This window comes from Alternaria incomplexa, assembly GCF_024043165.1.
Source record: "Alternaria incomplexa strain BMP 0042 chromosome Unknown scaffold_2, whole genome shotgun sequence".
NCBI lineage: Eukaryota > Fungi > Ascomycota > Dothideomycetes > Pleosporales > Pleosporaceae > Alternaria > Alternaria incomplexa.
The window spans coordinates 1,339,732-1,361,391 of record NW_026249851.1 but is presented as its reverse complement, the minus strand read 5'-3'; the positions used below and the strand labels follow the sequence as shown (position 1 = coordinate 1,361,391).

The following is a 21,660-nucleotide window of genomic DNA, read 5'->3' as shown; positions in this document are numbered from 1 at the left end:
AATAATGCACCAGGACGCCCGCCTCAGAATTTCCGAGGATATGCCACAGGAATATCCACCACGCCTTGCTAAGAAACAATGGTATATGAGCAAACAAACAAACAGCCCTATGTAAATGCAAGCTCCAAACGCCTGGCTAATCGACGTTTCACGTAGTCTTCCTTGGACGTCCACGACCACGCTTCCCAGAACTCGAACCGCGGGTCGGTACCATAGCAGGGCGACCTGGTGGTCTGCCAACAGGTTTCTTCGGAGCTGGTGCGCTCGCAGGAATCTCATCATCACTCTCCGAATCCGACACGTTGATAGCCTGAGGCTTTCTATTGACAGAGGAAAACTTGGACGCTGGTGCAGTAACAGTCGTCGTAGTGGTGACCTTACTTAGTCCATTACCATTCCGCTTGGAAGCCGCAACAATCTTGATCTTCTTCCCGTTCAAACCACTCAAGATGGAGTTTGTAGTTGGCGGTGGCCCTATGCGGACAGGTTCCGGTGTTTTGTCCTCAGATCGTGTGTCATCTTCGAATGGCTCCTCATCAGCGGGTGGCAGGTCACCAAGGAATGTGTCCATGAGCTGGTCATCGTCCGAATCGGGGAATAGCGCCATCTTCGCTCGCAGATTCTCCTCGGCTTCTCTAGCCTCAGCTTCTGCACGAGCTTTTGCCTCCTCCTCCCGACGTTGGGCTTCCAGGGCAGCGGCAGCGGCTTGTTGTGCGAGAATGAAAGCTTCACTAGACTGGTCATCCTCTTCGTGAAGACCATCCTGGTCAGAGGCATGACCGGAGACATCACCAGCGTTGTTGGGTTCCGGATCTTCGGATGGTGGTCCTGTAGGTCTGATTCCAGCTTTTGGTTTTGCTGGCATGGATTTTCGGCGCTCATTATACACGCGGCTTCGCTCTCGGTCTTTCTCCCGGTTGGGCCTTACAGCTCCATCCCTAAAGTCGGACGGCAGCTCGGTGGGTAGGTCTTCTTCACCTTCATTCCTTCGCGCCAACCAGTTCGATGCACGCCCACGCGGGCGACCAGTATATCCGGGCTCGTCTTCTTCGCCACCAAACTCCTCATCGGAATCGAGCGTGATCTCTTCAAATCGTTTGGAGCCACGAGGCCTGCCTGGTTTCGCAGCGCCGCTAATTTCCGGATTGCGCTTGCGCGTTGAGTATGCCTCATCCTCTTCTACTCGGATCCGATATGTCTTCGCGTCCTTCTCTTTCTCAGCCACGCTCTTGAGAGTGTTTGGCTTCGGCACAACATCGGACTGTAGAATGGACCGCATGTCGCCAGACGCTTCGATTTCCTCAGGAGTGCCTTGTCGCAGCACTGGTGCGCGCTCGGGGACGGGTCTTTGTCGGATTCGGTCAAGAAGGCCAGTGGCCAGAGATAACTTTACCACCTTGGATTTACCCTTCATCTTCGCGGCAACCATGATGAACCTGTCCTCGCGTTTGGCATCCTCGAGCAGCTTCCTCTGTACCTCCTTTTGATATTCCTTGCCAGATGCATTCTTCGGTTGCAGGGGTTGTGCTTCGTCGTCCTTCTTCTTCTTCTGTTTCTTTGCCTTGGCCTTCTTCCGCCGGCCGCCCTGTACATCCTCGTCTTCTTCGCGACCACGCTTCTGACCCAGACGCGGAATCTCACCATCCATGCCGGGATCATGGTAGTATGGAGCACCATTTGCCCCTGCGTCACCATTGTCGTGAACGACGCCGTTGGCGTCCTCAACGGGAGAGTAAGTAATACCGTATCGGGTGTAGCCGTGGTTGTCATCTTCAATGAATCGCGCATCAAGGGAAGGATCCGCCATTTTGTCCATCTCCGCTTGCAGCATTCTGCGTTGCATTGCACTCTGGCCCATACCCTCCTCTTCCCGCAACCAGTTCAGATTAGACACACTGAAATCGACGAGACACTCTACTGAGCGTATATCAGCCACTTTCTTGGTGTCGTGGCCGAGTAAGGTTCCTTTGGGCTCGTATGGATGTTGTCGGGGGTCACGTCGACAAGCGCCAGTATTGCAAACTCGTCTGCAGTGTGGACACTTCCAGTTGTAAGCCTCCATGACGTTTACCGGCATCATATCGTGTGCTCGAAACAGGGTACCGTAACAGTAGGATAGGTCACAGCTCGTGCAGAATGCCATCTTCCATTTCGGGTGGCGATGAAGACAGAAATGGCAGGACTTATGCTTTGAAAGGTACTGCTTCGACTTCTTGTTCGCAACCTTCTTGACGTTGCCGTATTCATCGACGACAGGCTCCTCATCGTCGGACACGCTCTCAGGTTGCGGGTTCTTGATATCGACGAAGGGTCGGACTCGAAGTTGCTCTTGACAGACTGTGGCCAGAGTCTTCTTGCCAAGATATCGTCGCTCTTCTTGAAGTGGAAGTGGAGTCTTCTCATGTACGAAGCCATCGATGTCGATAATCTGAGCGCGCCACTCTTCGTACTTGTGAAGGAGGTCCTTCCACTTCCACTGTTCGACCCATGTGTATCCTGATTGACAACCACAGCTTCGTCCCATGCAATAACAGTCCATGCAAACGTCGTATGGTTCTTCGATCTCCGTACTGAACAAATTCTTGCAAGTCTTGCAGCTAAGGAAGCGATTGAAGATGTTGCATCTGCAATAGGCACAAGTTACGTTGCTGTCGTAGGGAAGAAACTCTGGGTGTTCTCGTGAGTCCGGTGCAAACGCCTCTGACAGCAGAATGGCCTTATACAGATCAAAGAGCTTCTTGAAATCTTTCTGGACTTGCTTTATTTTGACCGACGTTTGAATTGCGACGGCCTGTTCGCCACCCGCTTCGACTTGAGCGCGCGCGGACTTGATGAGGCTGGAGTACTTTAGAAGGGTGTAGTAGACGATGGCCTTATTCTTGTACTGCTCGTCTCTGCAGACGACTCGTGAGTTGGGTAATGCCTCGTTCAGCGCAAGTTCCAGTGTTTCGACAGTCGTCCGGTTCCAAGCAATCTTCATGGTTCGCGTGCCACGATTCCAGACTTGGTGAGGAGCCAGCGGTGGGATAAGTATAAAGTCGCCCGCTCGCTGCTCTACGACATAAGTCTGGAATGGGGCCTTTTTCCAAGCGATGAGCTGCGCGAAATGGTTCTCAACTTCTATGTCGTGGCCTAAAACCGAGAGCCAGTATTCCGAGACAACATGACGGTCCTTGCTCTCTGTCATGAACCAGATGGACGAACCAGGACGCTCCTGCTTGCCGTCTTCGCTGATGTTGCCTGATGCGTTGACCATGATGTTCTGACCAAGTGAAGCGCACATCTCTCGATGGGACGGGGTGTAGGTGCCTTCGTGACCAATATAACACATGAGGTTCTCCGCGCGCATCTCAGGTGGCAGGCTGCTCATGAGATCTCCAGCGCGTCCAATACCGCGTCCTTTGCGACCACCGGGCTCGTCCAATGCGCCAGGACCGCCAGGCTCACCAGTGCTCTCGTTGAGGTAGAACAGAACCGAGGGAATGTGCTCCTTTAGTTTATCATGCCACACTTGAGGACAGTCGATATCCTTGAGGTAGATGCGCTGCCTCGCCTTATCGCGGTATGCGTCGTCGGGGCCGTCGAAGAATTGCTCGGTCAGCTTCGTCATATGCTTTAGGTAATGCTTCATAGTAAGAGGGATGTTCTCCTTGGTCGACAGATTGCGCGCATTCTCGACTGTCTCACTGTTAGCAATGCGCGCCGAGTGTTGCCCTAGATTGCGCTCACCTTTATCGCCATGGTTGTCGCGCAGCCACGAGGGTGTAAAGGTCCAGGGATCCAGAACCTCCTCGAAGCCGTCGATTACAAGAGGCTTGCCGCCTATTATGACGTGCAGCATCACCAGCTTCTCAAAGGCTTCGATGCCATTGTTGGCGATCATCTCGTAGGAAATGCGGTCGACATATTGGAAATTGTCCGCGGTCTCCACAAAGGTGCGCACATCGAAATCGGGCGGTATGGGCTCAAATGAGGCCCGCGGGCGCGCGGCCGGCATCGTCGTCACCCACGACTAACATTCAGAAGTCGCGTTCTGGGTGTGGGGTTACAGGAGCGTGAAGCACCTCCGCGGCGTTGTCGCAGTCGCGAATAGACCGGGGCTCAGCGATTAAGTGTGGGCGCGTGGTCGTGGTCGCTGGCGGAGCGAGTGCTGCGATAAATGTGGTTTGTAGTTGATTTGGCGGCAGCGTGGTGAGCTTTCGGGATGTGGACGCGACCGAGGAAACGGCGTTCTGACTCGTCACGTGCCGTCGAGTGCTAGCGCGAACCCATGGTTCAGCTTTCACGTTCCCCACTCACTCACCGTCCCGATTCGGCGCTGGACGGCAGTGATCGAAGTGCCTTCCCCAATTGGTTACTAGCCACTCACGTCGTCTTCGACATGTTCAGCATAGCACGTTGAGATCGAGGCCCTGCGTACCAGCCCAGCAAACAGAAAACGTAGCACGCATGCCTTTACATGTGAAATTGCAAACACTTCTGACCGTCTAAACATCTAAAAGCTGAGGATGGCTCTCTTACGACTTTATGCAGCGCGGGCTGCGCCGGTATGTCGGCAATACACTCGAAATTCCTCCACATTACAATCCGCTTGCAGACGCGGACGACTATCAACACCTCTGTCACTCTCGAGCTATCGTCCGCAAACCACCCAGCTCATCAAGTCGATACGACGAAACTCGACAAACTTGCAGTCAGGAGTAGCGGCAGCGACAACACTACAAGATGGGCCGTCGAAACCACTTCCCGATTACAAGCCACCAACCACCGGCTTCCTGTCATATCTGCCTCAGAAAGCGGTTCCATACGGCGAGCTGATGAGGCTGGACAAACCGGCAGGTACATACTACCTCTTCTTTCCTTGCATGTTCAGCACACTCCTCGCTGCAACCATGGCTACCCCTCTCGCTGCACCTTCCGCAGTCATCGGCACAACAGCCCTCTTCTTCACAGGAGCTCTCGTGATGAGAGGCGCCGGATGCACGATCAACGACCTTTGGGACCGCAACCTCGATCCACACGTCGAACGTACGCGATTGCGTCCCATAGCACGACGAGCAATCACACCTCAGCAGGCTATTGTCTTCCTTGGAGGACAGCTTACGACCGGTTTGGCTGTTCTCCTATCACTCCCATTCGAATGCTTCTGGTACGCGACGCCATCACTTGTTCTCGTTACGCTTTATCCTTTGGCAAAACGGGTAACGTACTATCCTCAATTCGTCCTCGGTCTTACGTTCTCATGGGGTGCGATGATGGGCTTCCCTGCGCTGGGTGTTGACCTGCTGGCGAATCAAGCAGCGCTCACTGCGGCAGCTTGCCTTTACGCTAGTAACGTTGCGTGGACTGTCCTTTACGATATGATCTACGCGCACATGGATATCAAAGATGATGTCAAAGCTGGCATCAAGAGTATTGCACTCAAGCATGAGAAGGAGACCAAGATGGTATTGTCGGGTCTGGCCGTTGTTCAGCTCGGCTTATTATCCGCTACTGGAGTCGCAGCAGGTTTAGGACCGGTCTACTTCGTCGGGTCGGTCGGGGGAGCAGCAGTCACCTTAGGAACGATGATCCGACGAGTGAAGCTGAAGGAAGTCAAGAACTGCTGGTGGTGGTTTGTGAATGGTGCATGGTTCACTGGCGGTGCGATCAGTCTGGGTCTCGCCGGAGAGTATATCACACACCTCTTTGGTTGGTATGGGAATTTTGAAGAGGAGAGGAGGTCTATTGCCATCTGAGACTACATCGTCGATGCTACAATAGGATGATGTCTGTCGTCCAGAGGATCAATTCGGGTGCACCTGGAAATAGCAGTGTATTTTGACGAAGCTGTATAGATTACATGTATTGTTACTACGACACCATGGTATGAGGCTCATGACCTGGAAACATGTGTAGATGCTCTTCTGATCCCTTGCAAACTCCCTGCAAACATTGTCCTTGATCATCCTAGTTTTGCACATGATGCGCAGGACTCTGCCATCGCGTAATGATGCGCAATGACTATGCTGTATTCGTTTCGGTGCTGGTGCTACAAAGGCTAGTGTTGGAAACCGGCTCCGTTGGGACTGTTGAGTCTGAAAGTGAGGGTGTCGCTGAAGGAATGTTTGTCGAAAGAGGGTCTTGTACGGATGGAGTGCGTGTGATGAATCTCCGTCCTGCTGTCGTCTCATCCGAGTATTGGAGTCCGGTTTCGAGCTCGTGTGCTAGTAGTACGATTAGCGCCCAGATACGACAAATGCCAGTCCTAGCAATCTGGTGTACATACACTCAGTAGGAGGGTTTCTGAATTGGCGATATAGGACAAATCCAAGAGAGTCTCGATAATGCAGACCAAACAACGCTACGACGACACTGAAAATGGCGGCAATACCAAACAGTATCTGTAGCGCGACGTTTACTGTACTACCGTTTGGGCTTGCCATCCCTGCGTACCTAAGTACCTAGGTATTCGGACGCGGCTGAGCAAGAACGTGATTGGCTGCCGAGATTGTATGTGTGAAGTGCGAACAGCGATGTGGTGGGCAAGAAAAGGCGGATCGAACAGCAGTAAAAAGGTCTTGACTGGATTGCTGCAAAGACTGCGAACGACATCGTGTTGCTGGGAAGAATGGGGGAGTATTTGAATCATCTCGAGGACTACGGCTCTTGCTGTTCGGCGCGTGGCGCTCTTTTCATAGTTCACTTACCCGCTGCATGAGGAAACCCACGGCATGAGAGAGTCACATGCCTCCCCGGACTGTGAATATTGCAGAACTCGAACAAAGTTCAAGCCGATTCTTTACCAATGGGTTCAAAGGACGGGTACAAGTTTTCTAGGGTCTTGTCAGCCATCTGTAGGTCTTTTTATGCAGTTGCGGAAGTGTTTTCGCGGTCTTGGTGCAAACGCCCTATCAGCCTATCATGCACATGAGAACACACCGGTGACCACAAGGTAGGTAGGCGCAGCCATTCCGTAACTATGATTTGCTCAGGCATTCGTAGTGCAGCGGTGTAGACAGTCCTGTTTGCAAATTGGATGACGATGTCATGGCAGACCATTTCCCTCATATTCGCTCCAGCTGTAAAACTGGTGTGTTCACCGGAAGCTACAAGAGTCAGCCTCGTCCTAGCCTTGTCCACATAAATACCCCATGTCAGCATATCGCGTAGAGAGCATGACCCAGTGTCATATTGACAGACTGATGATCAGATCAAGTTTTGAACTAGAAACCTGCAATCTTTTCGGTATTGATATGTTTACAGATTTTGTTTATGGGATCGGTGTTAGTGATGTGAGATATGAATAACGAAGAAGCGTGATGACTGGTAAGGGACAACAGCAGCCACTTCCTAGTCGCTGCTTCGTCAGCGTCGTACTCCATACTTAAAGTGACAATAGCCACAATCGCGCACGGGTAGATTTGTGGTTAAAAGCGTTGATTGTAATGCTCGGGGGTAACAGTGTCAACCGACAGCCAAGGACTAAAGGAAAATGTGATGACCAGTAACCCTGAGACGTTTTAGCAGTAGAAGTAAAGTATGATCAAGGCGCCTGGTGTTGGTGGAGAAGCGTCGCGATCTCCAGTCCAGGCGTCCCTGCCAAGCTCGAGGTTCTGCCACCGGGGCCCGCCCAGTGACAGCATAGCTCCCCAACGTCCACCTCCAACTGCGCGCAACATCCCCGCAAGCTTCCGTTACATTTCCTTCTTACTCGCGAAGCCACCCGTTTTTGTTCCATATATCTCTGAGCTACACCTCAACGTAGTTTGCGCGCATAACGACACACCTGCGCCGCTACAATGGCTTCGCGACTGGTGCTGGTCCTAGGCGACCTCTTCATACCAGACAGAGCTTCAGTATGTCACCACAACGACTCTTCACGATGCTAGACCTCACAAACTTACAGGCTGCATAGGACATACCGGCCAAGGTACGCTTTACCCCACCTCTACCACGTTCACCATCCGTCACCACCCACTACAACCGCACCGTGTCTCTCATAGACCCACACGCGCATGCGCTTACACGACGATATAGTTCAAGAAACTCCTCGCACCCGGGAAGATCGGCCAGATTCTCTGTCTAGGCAACATAACAGACCGCGAAACGTACGAGTTCCTGCGCGCTATCGCACCCGACCTACAGATTGTAAAAGGCGACTTCGACGTGGAAGCGCCCAATCTCGCCTTGTCGAAAGTCGTCACACACGGAAGTCTGCGCATAGGCTTTACACATGGCCATACAATCATACCACCCGGCGACGGCGACAGTCTGCTGATAGCGGCGCGGCAGATGGACGTCGATGTCTTGCTATGGGGCGGCACACACAAGTTCGAGGCGTATGAGATGGAAGGCAAGTTCTTTGTCAATCCCGGGAGTGCGACAGGTGCCATGAGCACGGGGTGGTGGACAGAGGATGAAGATCCCACGCCGAGTTTTGTGTTGATGGATGTGAGTTTACCCAGGTGTTACACAAGGAACAGCAAGCAGCAGCAGGGTAGTGAGGACACCAGGCTAACACGAACCTAGGTCCAAGGCGACGTCCTCGTACTCTACGTCTACCAACTACGCAAAGACGCCGAAGGCAACGAAAACGTCGCAGTGGAGAAAGTCTCGTTCCGGAAAAACGGCGGCGGCGCATCGTAGACCAAAGGTGTTACAAGCCAGCGGCTGTCGACGGCTCAAGGCCGGATGGGCGCATGAACAGAGCGGTTGTGCAAACACCTAGCATGCTTGTTCATGCGTTCACAACGAGGAATAGAAGCAGTACACAACATATACGCAATGACCATGGACCCCCTCTCTCTAGCAACCAGCGCCGATCCAGTTGGCGTCGGACTTGATTCCGCTGTAGCACCGCCTATATACCAAGGATGTCGTGTAATAAACCCCATCATGTACATGCTATCCATTTCGGCTAGCAGTCACACTCCATACTTGTCCGCGCAGATCCCATAACGAAAAAAGAGACCCGCAATCATGCATGAGGTCTTTCAGGCATGTTCCGTGTTCTCCCTACATATGACCATGCCATGCTGTACAACCCCTGAGAAGCCAGGCAAGCAGATGATGAGCACCCGAACCCCCGATGTCTTGCTCAGCTGAGACTCATGTCATCATGTCGTCGTTACTGCTGCTACTCCGCTTTTTTTTTCCGCTTTCCACGTCGTGGCTTACCCCACATTTTTGTATTCCCGTGGCATGTCACTTACTGTCCGGTGAGGCTGTTTTAGAGGTTTTGTGTAGCGCTACACGGCGCTTTTCAAGCTTTGGAGTCTGACACCCGAGCCCGGACCTGAGTTTTGAGGCTGGACGGTCATGTTCGGGACGAGCGACATGCCGGTTCAATCGGGTAGCCGATGTGATCGTGCCGGTGTGGTGCGGGCATGGCATGATGGTACCGGACACCCCACGCAATCGGTACTGTGGAGCTGGTACATGGAACACTGAGACATAACGTTGTAGCGTGATATATAGTGTCTCTGTTTGACAGCGTGACTTTGCACAGTATATCTTCTGGTTTGACACGCCTACCCTGAATGTACAATAGCTTGTGATCTGATGTATGTCGATTACTAGTCCCATCTATAGCTAGCCTCTGGTATATCATCATGATGCAGTATATCACCGCACCGCAACTGACCTAGAGACATTCGCTCAACACCCAGGGTACATCGAGTTTGGTTCAATCGTAATGTTGTATTGTAGTCTTGCGTACAACTTCCTGAAACCCAGCGTCTCTAGACACGCCACCAGCTCAACCATCCCTCTTCTTCAAGACCTCCATAACAGCCCTACCCACCTCCTCAAACAACCCAGGCATACAAGCAATCATACCCCAGTTCCTCTCTCCGGTGATCTTTCTTCCATTTGCGAAGTCAATCTGTTCACCCTTGAAATCGCTGATAACGCCGCCCGCTTCCTGGAAAAGAAGATGGCCACCAGCGTGATCCCAGATATATGTGAAGCGGTCTTTAGTCTTTGGGATGCGCACCATGACGTCCGCAGCTCCCAGAGTAAGAGCAACGTATTTCATCTGCTGAGACCAGAGAACGGTGCCTGGCCATTCCGCACCGAGAGTTGTAGCAACCGCGTTGTGTTCGGGTTGAGAGAGAGATGTTTTGCCTAGTGTTGCTTCGACAAAGTTTAGTTCTGAGGCTTTCTTTTGGGGAAGCGTGGTTCGGTCTACGTGGCGGGGTTCTCCGAATCCAGCGGAAAGGGAACTGTTCATGGAGCGGATAAAAGTCCCTTGTCCCTTGACAGCGGAGAGTATGACGCCAAAGCCGTCTTTGTCGACTTGGTCCTCGTGGATCGCTGTTTGGCCCAGTTCCCCTTGGATGGGGAAGGCGAGGTTGGGACACGCAATGACACCGACTTGCTGTACGCCATCGACTAGCAAACACAGACAAACTGCGTACTGCTGGCCCTGCATAAACGTTGCTGTGCCATCCACGGGGTCCATGACCCATGTTCGGCCTCTTCTGGTGATTTCCCCTTTACCACCCCTATCAATGAGCTCGAACATCTCTTCTTTATTTTTCGGGAAAGCCAACTCCTCCTTCTGGACAGAGTTTCCGCCTCCCTTCTCGTTCTCGGAGCCACCTGCATGAGTCTCGTCCTTCGCCTGTTGCACGAGCTGCCAGACGCGGTCAGCGAGTGTCTCGTTTTGACGCAATGCATCAGCGCTTTCCTCGCCCAGAAACGCGTCTGTTGTGTACACGGCACGCAGGGCGGATATGAGGAGGGCTTGAGCGGCGAAGTCCGCAATGGTCACGGGACTGTCATCTGCCTTTGTCTCCGCAGACACGTTGTTGGATAGGCTCCGGAGAACGGATTTGGTGAGCAATGACGCCCGGTGTACGGCTTGCAAAGCGAGGCGAAGCTCGGCGGAGTAGGCCATGACGGATATCGGGTGATTTTTGGTCGGGATTGCGTGATGAATGTTGTACTGTAGTTGTCTTCTGGTGAAGATTTCGCAGTATTAGTCTAAATGAGGTGATGAAACAGTTTTGGCAAGCTACTAGCAAGCGCATAGTAAGCGAGGCTAATGGAGCGCTCCACGCGCATTGCTTTCGCAGTACCATGGCTACAAACATGAGGCTCGACGATGTCGCCAACGTCGACAGGCCAAAGAGAAGCCTGGAGTCTTCCCCAGGCGGCGCAACACATGCAAGAGTCATTCGTGGCTGAATGTGAACGGCACAAACGACGAGGCTCGAGTCATGCCGCTAGCTCGGTTCCGGTTGATTTGAGAGCACGGAAAGCTCGCGGTCCGACCCAAACCTTGATGAAGCTCGTTTGTTCTAGCTTGTATCTAGGCGAACTGTACCCCAAGATCGTTGCTGTATTTTAGTTTATAGGCAAGAGCCATCGTCTGTCTTAGAGTTAGACTACAGTTTGGAAATCACGAGTGCGGCGTCGCGCATCACCAGACACATGGAAACTTTGGTAGGTTTGACGGCGCCACTCCGACTCCTCCCGCAAAGGGAGGCCCTTCCAGTACCAGCGACGGGCAACCGCCGGGAAACACATATCGTTGGGAAAAGCCCACTCGCGGTCGACCCGCCAACAAAACGGGCCGATGTCTCGGGAGAGTGCCAAACCCGGGAGATAACCACCAGGTTCAAGCGAGCAACGAGGCGAGGCTGCTCGTTATTGAATCTAGAGTCGGTTGGTGCTCCGTGCCGCGTTCACGATAGATTAATGGCGCTTGTCGTCGAGTTACACAGCGTGTATTCGCATGCTGCTCGAGAGATGTTGCCTGCTACAAGGTGCAGGTCGCATCTCGCAAGGTCCTTCGAGTGGTCTGGGGTTCTGCATCCCGAAGGTCCCCATAGTGTTGCAGATGTTGGCAATGATGGGGGACAGGTACATGAGACGCACGAATATTGGACAAGCCGCGTCCTGCATCATCTTGCAGCTGGGGCGCGTAAACGATGCACAGCATAGTCATTGGGGAATCGAGTGGTGCTATACTCTAGCATATATGAAGTCTGGATGCCTTCGATGCATTACGTTGTGCTATATCGTTGATCAACGCTGCTGCTACCTGGGGAGTGCATCGTCGATGCATACTTGTTGAGGATTATGTGCAACGCTGTATTGTTTATTGAGGCTGACAGCCGTTTCGAGGGCAAAGCGATGCAGCGCATGGCCCGCTCCCTGGCAATGTCGCCATCTTTCGCAATCACAAAGTGCGTGCGGTTATTGTGGGGAAGGGCATCTTTCACGGGCCACATCTGGTTTTGGGTACCGCATTGGTCGCGCTGTTGTAATTGCACCCGTGATTGCAGTATCATGAATCGCGCGTCATGGTAAAGGAGGCACACTAGAGAAGGTGAATTTCAAGGGACCTCGTTAACCGCGAGGATCTTGCGATAAGGCCAAACCGTTCCTGCAGAAAGCCTGTAAGTATCAAGGAGTTCGCTTGGTGGCTTGTCTAGGGCATGTCGTACAGGAACCTTGGAAAAAGCAGCGTGGGGGCTGTCTCTCTGGCAGGTCATGCAGGCTGCTCGTGTTGGAGCACGTCGGCCAAGTGACTTGCAGCTGAGGGCGGCTTCGTCATTCGTCCGTCTGGACATGGACACCGTGAAGGCTGCAGCCACTTGCAGGACGTATGCTTTGGTAGGAGTGCGGTTGCCTGCACCGAGCGTCTTATCTCGCTTGGTGTGAGCTGGAGAAGCTGGAAGAGTGTTGCTCTGCACACTGCACAGATTGCGCAAGCCATGAGCAGTTAGACGAACAAGCGAACATGCGTTCCTACTACCGTTTGATACTCATTTCGCCTTCGCCGGCCCCCGATGGGGGCAGCAAGCCATGACCATGAGTCCAGGTCGGTCTGCTCCTGACTTTTTAGGGAAAAGAGGCTTGAGGCGCTCAGCAAGAAGCGAGGCGTCAAGGTCCGCTAGGCGCCTGTCTGGACAGCGGAATAGGCATAGAGCCGCGCGGAAATTGAAGAGGAGTCGTGTTGAGGAATTGTGAAAGGGCTCAGCAGGCGGCAGTTCTGAGGGTGGTGTGTCGTGCATAGTGTTGAAGATCGCCGCTGCAACCCGTAGCCGTACTCCTGTATGTGGAAGAGAGTGGTTTGCAGGCCAAAGATAACGTCTTGGATCAAGGGTGTTCGTGATTAGGCATGCGGGTGCAAAACGAGACACTTGGTCGGAACTAGCTGCATAGTCAAGACGAGGTGGGTGTGCGTTTCTGTCCGTCGCCACGAGGATCAGTATGGTTCCTCAGCACTCCGTGTGCCAGATGGACGGCTTACGGAAGGCGGCTGGGGCAAGAGGAAGAATTTGACTTGGTGCAGGGCTGAGGGTGAGACAGAAAGCTAGCGCGTGCAAATAATGGCTCTGGGGAGGCGTGTGTTATCACCGAAGATAGCGAAAAGCGGGCCTAACGCTGGGGCAGGCGATTCGGCTATGGGAGTGGATGGCAGCATGGGATTGGAGAGGGAGTGGGAGAGGGACATGGGAGGGCGCTCATGACTGCTGAAACCGATAACTGGCCCGCCGCCATATGGCTGCAAGAGGAAGCCTCGTACCTAGATTTGCACGTCAGTCATCTGCGCGTCCGGCGCAGGGCCGGGCAGATGACTAGCGAGGGGATTCCGTCATGGAGCGACGTTTTCGCGTCGCGCTGCTATCACGCAACTCGGGCGGAGGTGGAGGGTGGTGTCACCAGATGGCGCGACTATCACTACTGACTACGCAAGCCGGCTGCTCTTGCCCCCGCGGCCGAAAATTCTACGCTCTGCTGGCTGCAGCATCGAGCAGCTCACAGCGCCGTGAGGGCCGTCGTTCGCTGCGGCAGAGCGAATGGCGGCAGCACAGCACCGTGGTGGCCCAAGCAGCGTGCAGAGCGTGCAGCTGGCGAGGGATGGCACTGGACCTGTTCGGCGGAGGCGCTAGGGAGTGCATGGGTGCGTGGTGCAGGTGGTGGTGCTGAGGGGTGCGGGCTTACAGCGCTTCGAAGAAATATTAGTATTGTGGAGAGGCGACAGGGGTGCGTCTCCCGTGGACCCTGCAACCCAAGCCTGCTAGGGTGGTCGGTGGTCAGCCGTGAAGTGCCTGAGCGCGACTTAAGTATATGGGGCTCATCCTCCCGCTGCTCCACACGGTCCTGCCGCTCACGAACTTAACTACCTCATGACTCCCACTTGAGACCCGTTCATAGCCCAGTCGTCCCGCTTGAGTCCAACTACATTAACTACACTCACCCATCCAACACTCTACCCCGATATCATCTCGTCGGCGGCTATACCATCACCACCACCACCACCACTACTTCACCAACACATACTACACACCTCGCAATGGCTTCCCAGATGGAGTGCTTCAACGACTTCTGCCTGTCCTGCGACCGCCAAATCGCTGAAAACGGCGTCTACTGCTCCCAATCGTGCCGCCTCGTCGACATGGAGCGAGCCGGCAGCACAGCACAAGCACCCTCGCAACTGTCATCATCCGCTTCCTCCTCGTCCTCGTCCAACAACGGCTTCTACCTCGCCCCCGCAATCAACTTCTCCGCATACAAGGGAGCCTCGAGTTCACAAGTGCCACCAGCGAGCCCGTACCACTACTACCCAACCGCAAATGGCAGCTACTTCGCACCACCAACCGCAACAAGGCCCTCCCCACAGCGCAGCCTGACGCCCTCGTCGTCACGATCATCTCTAGCCTCGCAATCTTCCCAGTCCCAGTCCGGCATCTCGCAACAAGCGGCAACCCAACTCAACAGCTACATGCGCTCCTTTGACCAAACACGCGACGTCAAGAGGCGGTACACGCAGTACTAGACTTGCCAAGTCCGCTGCTTTTGGAGTTTGGTTTCACGACAATTACGACACCCGATCAAGACGTCTTGTCTTTCTTTCGGTTTCTCTCTGTTCTCTTGTATTTTGCATCAGTCTCGGACCTTGGGGGTTGAGACTGGCATGGGTCCACGGAGTACACCTGCATATCCACCACCGTTGCGCTGCGTTCTAGTTCTGTACCCTTTCCTTTGTTGTCATACGTGGACGCAGTGTACGATTAAAAGTATTTATATATCCCCTTGGTGTATAGGGGTCTTTGTTACGAGCATCTAGCCCCGGCGTGGGTGGGTGACTGGGGTCACTCTGCACATGCGATTGCATCACGGCCACTGTGGCCAGGACGGTTGGGAATTCCTCTCACTCGGCCGGCGTTGAATGTCGCGCCTGTTTTCCGCTCTAGCTATAGCGTAGTAGTAGCTGTCTCAAATGGACGCAACGGCCATGGGCATAGACTCATGGCGACAAGACACAAACTTTTTGCCTCTGCTCCACTTGTTCTCGGTGATACTCAGATGACAGCCTCGCGCAACCGCCTGTCCAACCCCATCCTGTCTCACTATCGACGCAGATCGCGCCAACCCCTCACCAACACGTGACGGGCTCCCTTTGGCACAGTGTTTGGCTCGAGATAAGCACAAGCCTCTCAGACGTGCACAGATGAGACACGGCCGGGCCCAGTGCTGCGTCTCTCTATATTCCCGTGGCGCTTTAGAGTTTGCATGTTGCGCAGTACGTGGTCAGAGTGCGAGGACGAGGCACGGCTGGCCTCTCCACCGGTATGCCTCTGGCTGTGCGACGCTCGCCAGGAAGAATTTTCACAGACTTCAGGCATGATCCAGATGTCAGCCACACTCAACAACGTTCGCAGCAAGTGATAGCTGGTGGCGATAAACACCGAGCAGACACACATGGACGCTGTTGAGAGGTCCACGGGTTCCAGCAGGCAGGAAGCACCCACTTGGTCGCAGCGCCCTTGCCTTGGGTATGGGCAGAGGGCCCTCCAGCACTTCAAACACCAACCTGCATGCCCACGGCCGCGTCCGGGGCGTGCCATTGGCGACGTGCGCTGCAGGTGGGCATGCCTCTGCTTGGCTTCTCCGCATTTCTGTGTGAACGGGCCGTAGCTTGCCATGGGTCTCTACCGGTGACAGGGCTCATCCCGCCAGTCGTTATGCGAGCTGCGCGCAACCAAAAGCAACTTATCCCACGCTTCGTCATGCGGCATTTGCAAAGGTGAGGGGAAGTCACGATGGCGCAACGCCGCCAGCCATGATCGCGTTGCCTGTTCCGTCATGTCGTCGCCCGTCCAAGTCGCAGCGCGCATTTGTCACGGCAGCGCCCGACTGCCGCCTCATCGAAGAATTTTCCATCTGCTCAAGCAGCGCCTTGACGCTCTCACGGTCCTCTTCCGGCATGCCAGCTCATCCGGCTCCACTTCGCAAGCGAGCCCCAGGATTAGTTGTCAACACTTTGTGCAGCTTTGCCCTTTGACGTCCGTCCAGGCCACGGCGAGACAGCGGCATCCTGCTACTCCGACCATTAGGTCATCGCTGCGTGTGCGACATGCGACGCACACGGCTCGAACGACATGAACGCAGCCATCTCAGACTCACACCACTCACAGCTCACCTCGCTTACACTTAGGGCATAGTCAACTGTTCCGAGATCCGACGACCTCACAGAATCGATAACCGCCACGGGCCGCGTCAAACATTCCCAAGTACCTCATGCTCAGCCAAGGACCGATACTGGTCGCTGTTTTACACCCATACAAAGTGCTGGGTTCCCCTTCCGGTTGCGATGGTAGCTAAGGGTGCAGCCGCTACTGTAAAATTAGGTTCGGGTCTCCAGGCATCCAGCCAAAAACCACGGGTTGACAAGGCTCGGAGACAGCGAACAACTCCCCGACATACCTTCGGAGTTGCACAATCCCATCATGAGCCTCCTCAAGACCCCCTGAGTCTAGCCTCGCTACCAGAGTGTGACAAAAAGCAAAAGGCTTAACCAAACATCTATGACTGGTTCTCCTCGCCTACGTGCAGATTGCCCGCGATCTCCGAGGATCGTCGCGGAAAAGCGTGACGACGCACTCAATACGGCCTCTCGCTTCTCACAAGACTTCGCTTACAAGCTATTGAATATATCTTGCTATTGCGGAAGCTCCGGCCAGAGTTGGCAGTCGATCCAGACTGCTGTTGTAGTACGCTGATCCTCAATAACCTGGGGACAGCTAATGTTTGGCTGAACAACGGGAAACTTTCAAGTCACAGACGCAGGAGTGACCTCCGTCTATTCTGCGTCTGGACCCTAATCGCGCGATGCAAGGGACCGATCGCTGACATTCATCGCACGCACCCTGACAATTCCAGAATTGACTCACAACGAAATGCAGGCACGCACACGTTGCCCCGAAAGGCAGGCAGGCGGGAATGCGCGTGCAATCTGTCAGTGTCAGGCGTCATCAATATTGTCAAGATCTGGCGGAAACCATATCCAACCTATCATACATTCTCGCTTATCGAGCTATCTCTGATCGGCGCATGTGCCGTTCAGGAACACTCAGATCCTTCACGTCCCTTCGGATCGTGCCAGATTGGGGATTCAATTTCAGTCATTCGGGCCATTATGCTTTCCCAGCAGTTCCTGACCACGAGGAAAGCCTGGGTACGACGACAACTGACTCGGCATTGGGCTGATATGAAGCGCACGATGGCGTCACGAGAAAATCCCAAATGGCCGTGAACCGCACGCCGCGGACCTCGCGCTTGACTCGTATAGATAAGATCTGGCGGCACGTAGCTCCATCCTCTGCGGGGTTTCTCGGTACGCGCCGACACGCATCAGATCTCGATACTTCAAGGTATCCCTTGTGATATTGGGACAGTTGACGAGAACCACGAGCTAGAAGCTTTTGTTTGACACACATGAGGCTGCATTCCCAAGAGCTAAGGCGTGGACTGGGTCGCAACGCCTTTCGTTGTTCTCCCTTACTTCCTTGACACGATGGACGTAACGGTGCGGCTGAAAGTACCGCCTCGACCCACGTGGACACAAGATCGAAGAGATCGCACGACACCATCACAATGTCGCACAATACAATGCCTATCACATATTCGCCTGTCAGTCATACGCCAATTGATCTGCGTGGGATGTCAAACCAGACCAGGAGCGTGCCGAGCCAGTCGATGCCACGGCACCTGTACCCGCGACGAATCGTGACTTATGAACGATGTATCCGCAAAGTACAGAACAAGTGCCCAATCTCCGACCTGTCTCGACACAATGACGCTATGGGACGGACACGCTGCCATGTGCACAAACGAGCGGTAAGTGACTCCGCCCAATACCAGACCGTCGGGCAGCAGCCGTAGTGGCAACCGGACGCTTGATGATAGTGTCCTGGTGGAGTATGCATTGCCGTTCAACGATGATGCTGCCTCACTTAAAGTCAAATCGCAAAAACCTTGGAAGTAATTTTGCTGCTAAAGCCGCGTGGGATGGTAAGGCCCGACTCTGTGGCGCTAATTGAAGATCCAAAGTGCAAGACATGCAAGTACATGTGCCGACGCAAGCGCTGCAAAACAATCCGTGGCATGACACTTTGTAAAGAGTTTTCATGGCCAGCTGAGACTTCTCGAATGTTGTTGTCAGGGGCAAGTCAGAGGTGTCAGAGATGTCAAAGTTTGAGGGCCAGGCCTTGGAATCGGGAAACTTAGACTGGCAGATTGGAGGACACAAAACACTTGTTGAACGTTTGGACCTAACACTCGAAGATTGATTGCTCGAAATTATAAGTTTTGAACAATATAAGAGCAGAGCATTGGTGCAGCCCTGGAAACGAAACACACCGGGTCTGATCTGAACCCAATCCTGATATCCATCTGGTCAAGGAAAAGACGAGATGCAATCGCCGTGCTTCCAACTCCAAAGAAAACCTCCAATCGACCATCGGAGGACGAGGTAATGACAGTTGGCAACGCCAAAGAAAAGATAAACCCACCCTAGCAAGAAGTAAGAAAAGACCTGGAGAGTATACCAACACCCTCCATATCCAAGACACCAAACATAATCCCCGAATAGGAAGCCGAACCAAAAACACCGGTCGCAAGAACACTCAAACACCCATCAGCTTCTTCCTTTGCCTCTCAGCCCACTCTCTACTCGCGATACGGCCCCTCTCCGCAGCTTCCGCTCGCGCTCGCTTCGCAGCTTCTTCCTTCTCGCGCCTCTCTCGCTCGCGGGCTTCTTTCTCCATGCGGTCGCGGTTGAAGACTTCCCTGCCCTTCACCTTTTGTTGCGCGGCGTCGACGGGCGTGACGATAGCCTTGGGAACGATGACACTGTTGCGGTTTGCCGAGGAAGTCGATGTAGAGCGGGATTGAGACAGCGGTTGCGATAGAGACATGCTGCTGCGCTTGCTAGCCAGCGAGGATGCACGTTGAGCCTGGGGTTGGGGCTGGAGCTGGGGCTGTGGTGCTTGGGGTGGTTGTGGCGGCGCAATGGTAACACCTGGTTGCTGTCTGATGGGAACGGTCACTGGCTTGCGGACTGGTGCTTGTCGTGCCTTGAGAGCAGCCTCTTTCTTCGCTGCCTCCGCTTCTTCCATTCGCTTCAGACGCTCTTCCTTCTTGATCCTTAGCTTCTCAGCGACGGCTGAACCGGGGAGCTCGAAAGTCGCTTTTGTCAGTGCTTTTGTCGATTTCGCATGGGTAGCCATGCTGATGCTAACAGGACGCTGCTTAGGTGCCATGCTGATACTAACAGGGCGCTGCTTTGGTGCTGGTTGTGCAGGTACTTCGGCTTCCCTCTTCAACCGCTCCTCCTTTTGTGCCTTGAGCTTCTCAGCGATTCTTTCGCCAGGGAGTTGGAACGCAGGTTTCGTCAAGGGCTTATCGGATTTCGGTGGAGGAGGCATGCTGATAGGTCGTGGTTTGCGAACCACGCCCTCTGTCTCTCTCTTCTGACGTTCCTCCTTTTGGGCCTTCAGTTTGGCGACCACATCGTTACTCGAAAGCTGGAAGGTGGCCTTTGTGGGTGCGCGACCCTTTGGTGGTGCTGCAGGTGTGGGGAATGACATACTGATCGGCCGGCGTTTTGAGGCAAGGTAATCTACTGTGTCCGTCGAATCTACTCTAACATCTTTGTTAGGCGCTGTGCGGACACTGGATGCGCGAGCCATCGAAGACTTCACTGGCTTCATGCTCTTAGGCGCAGCAACACTGGGTGTCCTCGATAGCTTGGCAGCAGGCGCAGGCACTGGCCCTTTTCCGAGCGCCTTCGATCGCATCTTCTGTGTGGTAGCTGCTTTTGGAAACTCTGCCTTCTGAGGCGACATCACTTCATTCGCATGGTTGAAGCTGGTGACTGAGGTCACATTTTCCAGTGCCTCCTCAAGCGCATCAATCGCCCCAAAAGACTCTTCCAGGCGCATTGGCGATTTCGAGGGGCTGCGCGACGCTCGTCGGCTGGACGTATGGCTCCTGAGTGGTGTCATGGCATCTTCGCTGGGCCTCTCGGCTGCAAGTGTCTTGGGCTCCGGTTCTGAGCTCACTTCGACTGAGGGTGCAGGGACATCAGCGTCAGCCTCAGGCACTTGATTATCAGACGAATCCTTAGTTGCTGTTGCCTCGACGGGTTGCTCTTCGCCATGGGGCTCGTCGATCCGTGGCACTGACGTAGTATGCTCTGTCTGTACAGTCTCGGTCATCTCTCGAGGCGCTTCCTCTACCTCTGGTATGGGCTCATCTTGCGCTTCCTCTACAGGCTCTACCGTAGCTGGCGCTTCAGCCTCCTGTATCGACTCCTGTGGGGAACTCTCGACCTGCGCTTCTTCTGCGCCTGTTGTTGCATCCTCAGACGATGTCTCCTCGGGCGCATGTGCTTCTGCGGTCGTTTCCACAGTCGAAGGCACCTCCTCTGCAACTGGCGCTGGTTCTGGCTCTTGTGATTGGGCATTGAGCTTCGCCTGTTTCGCTTCCTCCTCCTGCATAGCCAGTTGTCGGCGTGTCAATCGCGGCGCTGGAGTCACGGGTCGCTCGGTGATTGCGGGGGCTTCTGAGGCTCCTGTACACCATTAGTCCACGGTTGTTGGTCTGGAGCGGCTGCGAACTCACCATCGGAAGCGTCTTTGGAAACATCGTCGCCAGTTGGTTTGTTCGTGGGCGCTTCATCTGCGGCTTGCTCCTCTTCAGGTGCGGCTCCGGTCTGCTCCTCTTCATCCTCCTCAGCCGCTTTGCCTTTCTTTCCCTTTTTCGCCCGGCCTTTGCCCTTCGCCTTCCTTCCTGGAGTCTTTGCGGGCGTCTTTGCGGGTGTTTTCGGAACTAGCTTCTCGTCATCGTGGCGGGTCTGCTTGGGCGACGCATTTGAGGAAATTTGATTCAAGGGTGCACGCTCGGTCGCGTCGGTCGCATCATCGTTGCCCTGTTGGGCGCGGGCGCGTGTGACACGCATCGTCTTGGTAAAAGCGTCAAATAAACTATCGTATAATTGTATCGAGCTGTCTATGCGCTGCTAGGATGCATTGATAGCGAATTGGTATCGTGTTGACGCTCGAGTGTTGATGCTGCACGAGAGTGGGCCCGATCATAACAAACATCCCTGCCGAGTAAAGTCCAGCCGTTTTCTCGCGAGCACGTGACGAGCGCATGTTCACCCGCCACGCGACCGAATCGCGGACCCGTGGCACCCCACGATTCAGCAACTCCCGGGTCCGCATCCGTGCGTGTAGAAGTGTCTTTTCGTTCCGTAAATTTATGAGCGGCCATCCATAGACCCCTTATTTGCCAATCGCATCTCCAAATTCCTTCCCAGTCTCTCATTACTATCAGTAACTAATTTTCTTTTCTCTGACGCGTCCTCGTCTCCTG

At 54.1% G+C, this 21,660-nt stretch overlaps 6 protein-coding genes across 6 annotated transcripts; 3 read left to right on the top strand and 3 right to left on the bottom strand.

The window, feature by feature from the left end:
* Positions 1 to 148: 148 nt before the first annotated feature.
* J4E90_001950 (uncharacterized protein) lies at positions 149 to 3,997 on the bottom strand (the record flags this gene model as incomplete). The annotated part of the gene is made up of 2 exons (XM_051431534.1): positions 149 to 3,678; positions 3,730 to 3,997. The coding sequence occupies 2 exons, from the start codon at positions 3,995 to 3,997 to the stop codon at positions 149 to 151; spliced, it is 3,798 nt and encodes a 1,265-aa protein (XP_051294668.1).
* Positions 3,998 to 4,865: 868 nt separating this feature from the next.
* J4E90_001949 (uncharacterized protein) lies at positions 4,866 to 5,738 on the top strand (the record flags this gene model as incomplete). Its single annotated transcript, XM_051431533.1, has 1 exon — positions 4,866 to 5,738. The coding sequence occupies one exon, from the start codon at positions 4,866 to 4,868 to the stop codon at positions 5,736 to 5,738; it is 873 nt and encodes a 290-aa protein (XP_051294667.1).
* A 2,043-nt stretch (positions 5,739 to 7,781) lies between these two features.
* J4E90_001948 (uncharacterized protein) lies at positions 7,782 to 8,628 on the top strand (the record flags this gene model as incomplete). Its single annotated transcript, XM_051431532.1, has 4 exons — positions 7,782 to 7,838; positions 7,898 to 7,912; positions 8,020 to 8,433; positions 8,512 to 8,628. 4 exons carry the CDS (start codon positions 7,782 to 7,784, stop codon positions 8,626 to 8,628), a joined length of 603 nt encoding a protein of 200 aa, XP_051294666.1.
* A 1,111-nt stretch (positions 8,629 to 9,739) lies between these two features.
* Positions 9,740 to 10,882, bottom strand: J4E90_001947 (uncharacterized protein; the record flags this gene model as incomplete). The annotated part of the gene is made up of 1 exon (XM_051431531.1): positions 9,740 to 10,882. The coding sequence occupies one exon, from the start codon at positions 10,880 to 10,882 to the stop codon at positions 9,740 to 9,742; it is 1,143 nt and encodes a 380-aa protein (XP_051294665.1).
* A 3,411-nt stretch (positions 10,883 to 14,293) lies between these two features.
* On the top strand, positions 14,294 to 14,776 carry J4E90_001946 (uncharacterized protein; the record flags this gene model as incomplete). The annotated part of the gene is made up of 1 exon (XM_051431530.1): positions 14,294 to 14,776. One exon carries the CDS (start codon positions 14,294 to 14,296, stop codon positions 14,774 to 14,776), a length of 483 nt encoding a protein of 160 aa, XP_051294664.1.
* A 4,132-nt stretch (positions 14,777 to 18,908) lies between these two features.
* On the bottom strand, positions 18,909 to 21,244 carry J4E90_001945 (uncharacterized protein; the record flags this gene model as incomplete). The annotated part of the gene is made up of 2 exons (XM_051431529.1): positions 18,909 to 20,857; positions 20,908 to 21,244. 2 exons carry the CDS (start codon positions 21,242 to 21,244, stop codon positions 18,909 to 18,911), a joined length of 2,286 nt encoding a protein of 761 aa, XP_051294663.1.
* Positions 21,245 to 21,660: the final 416 nt, after the last annotated feature.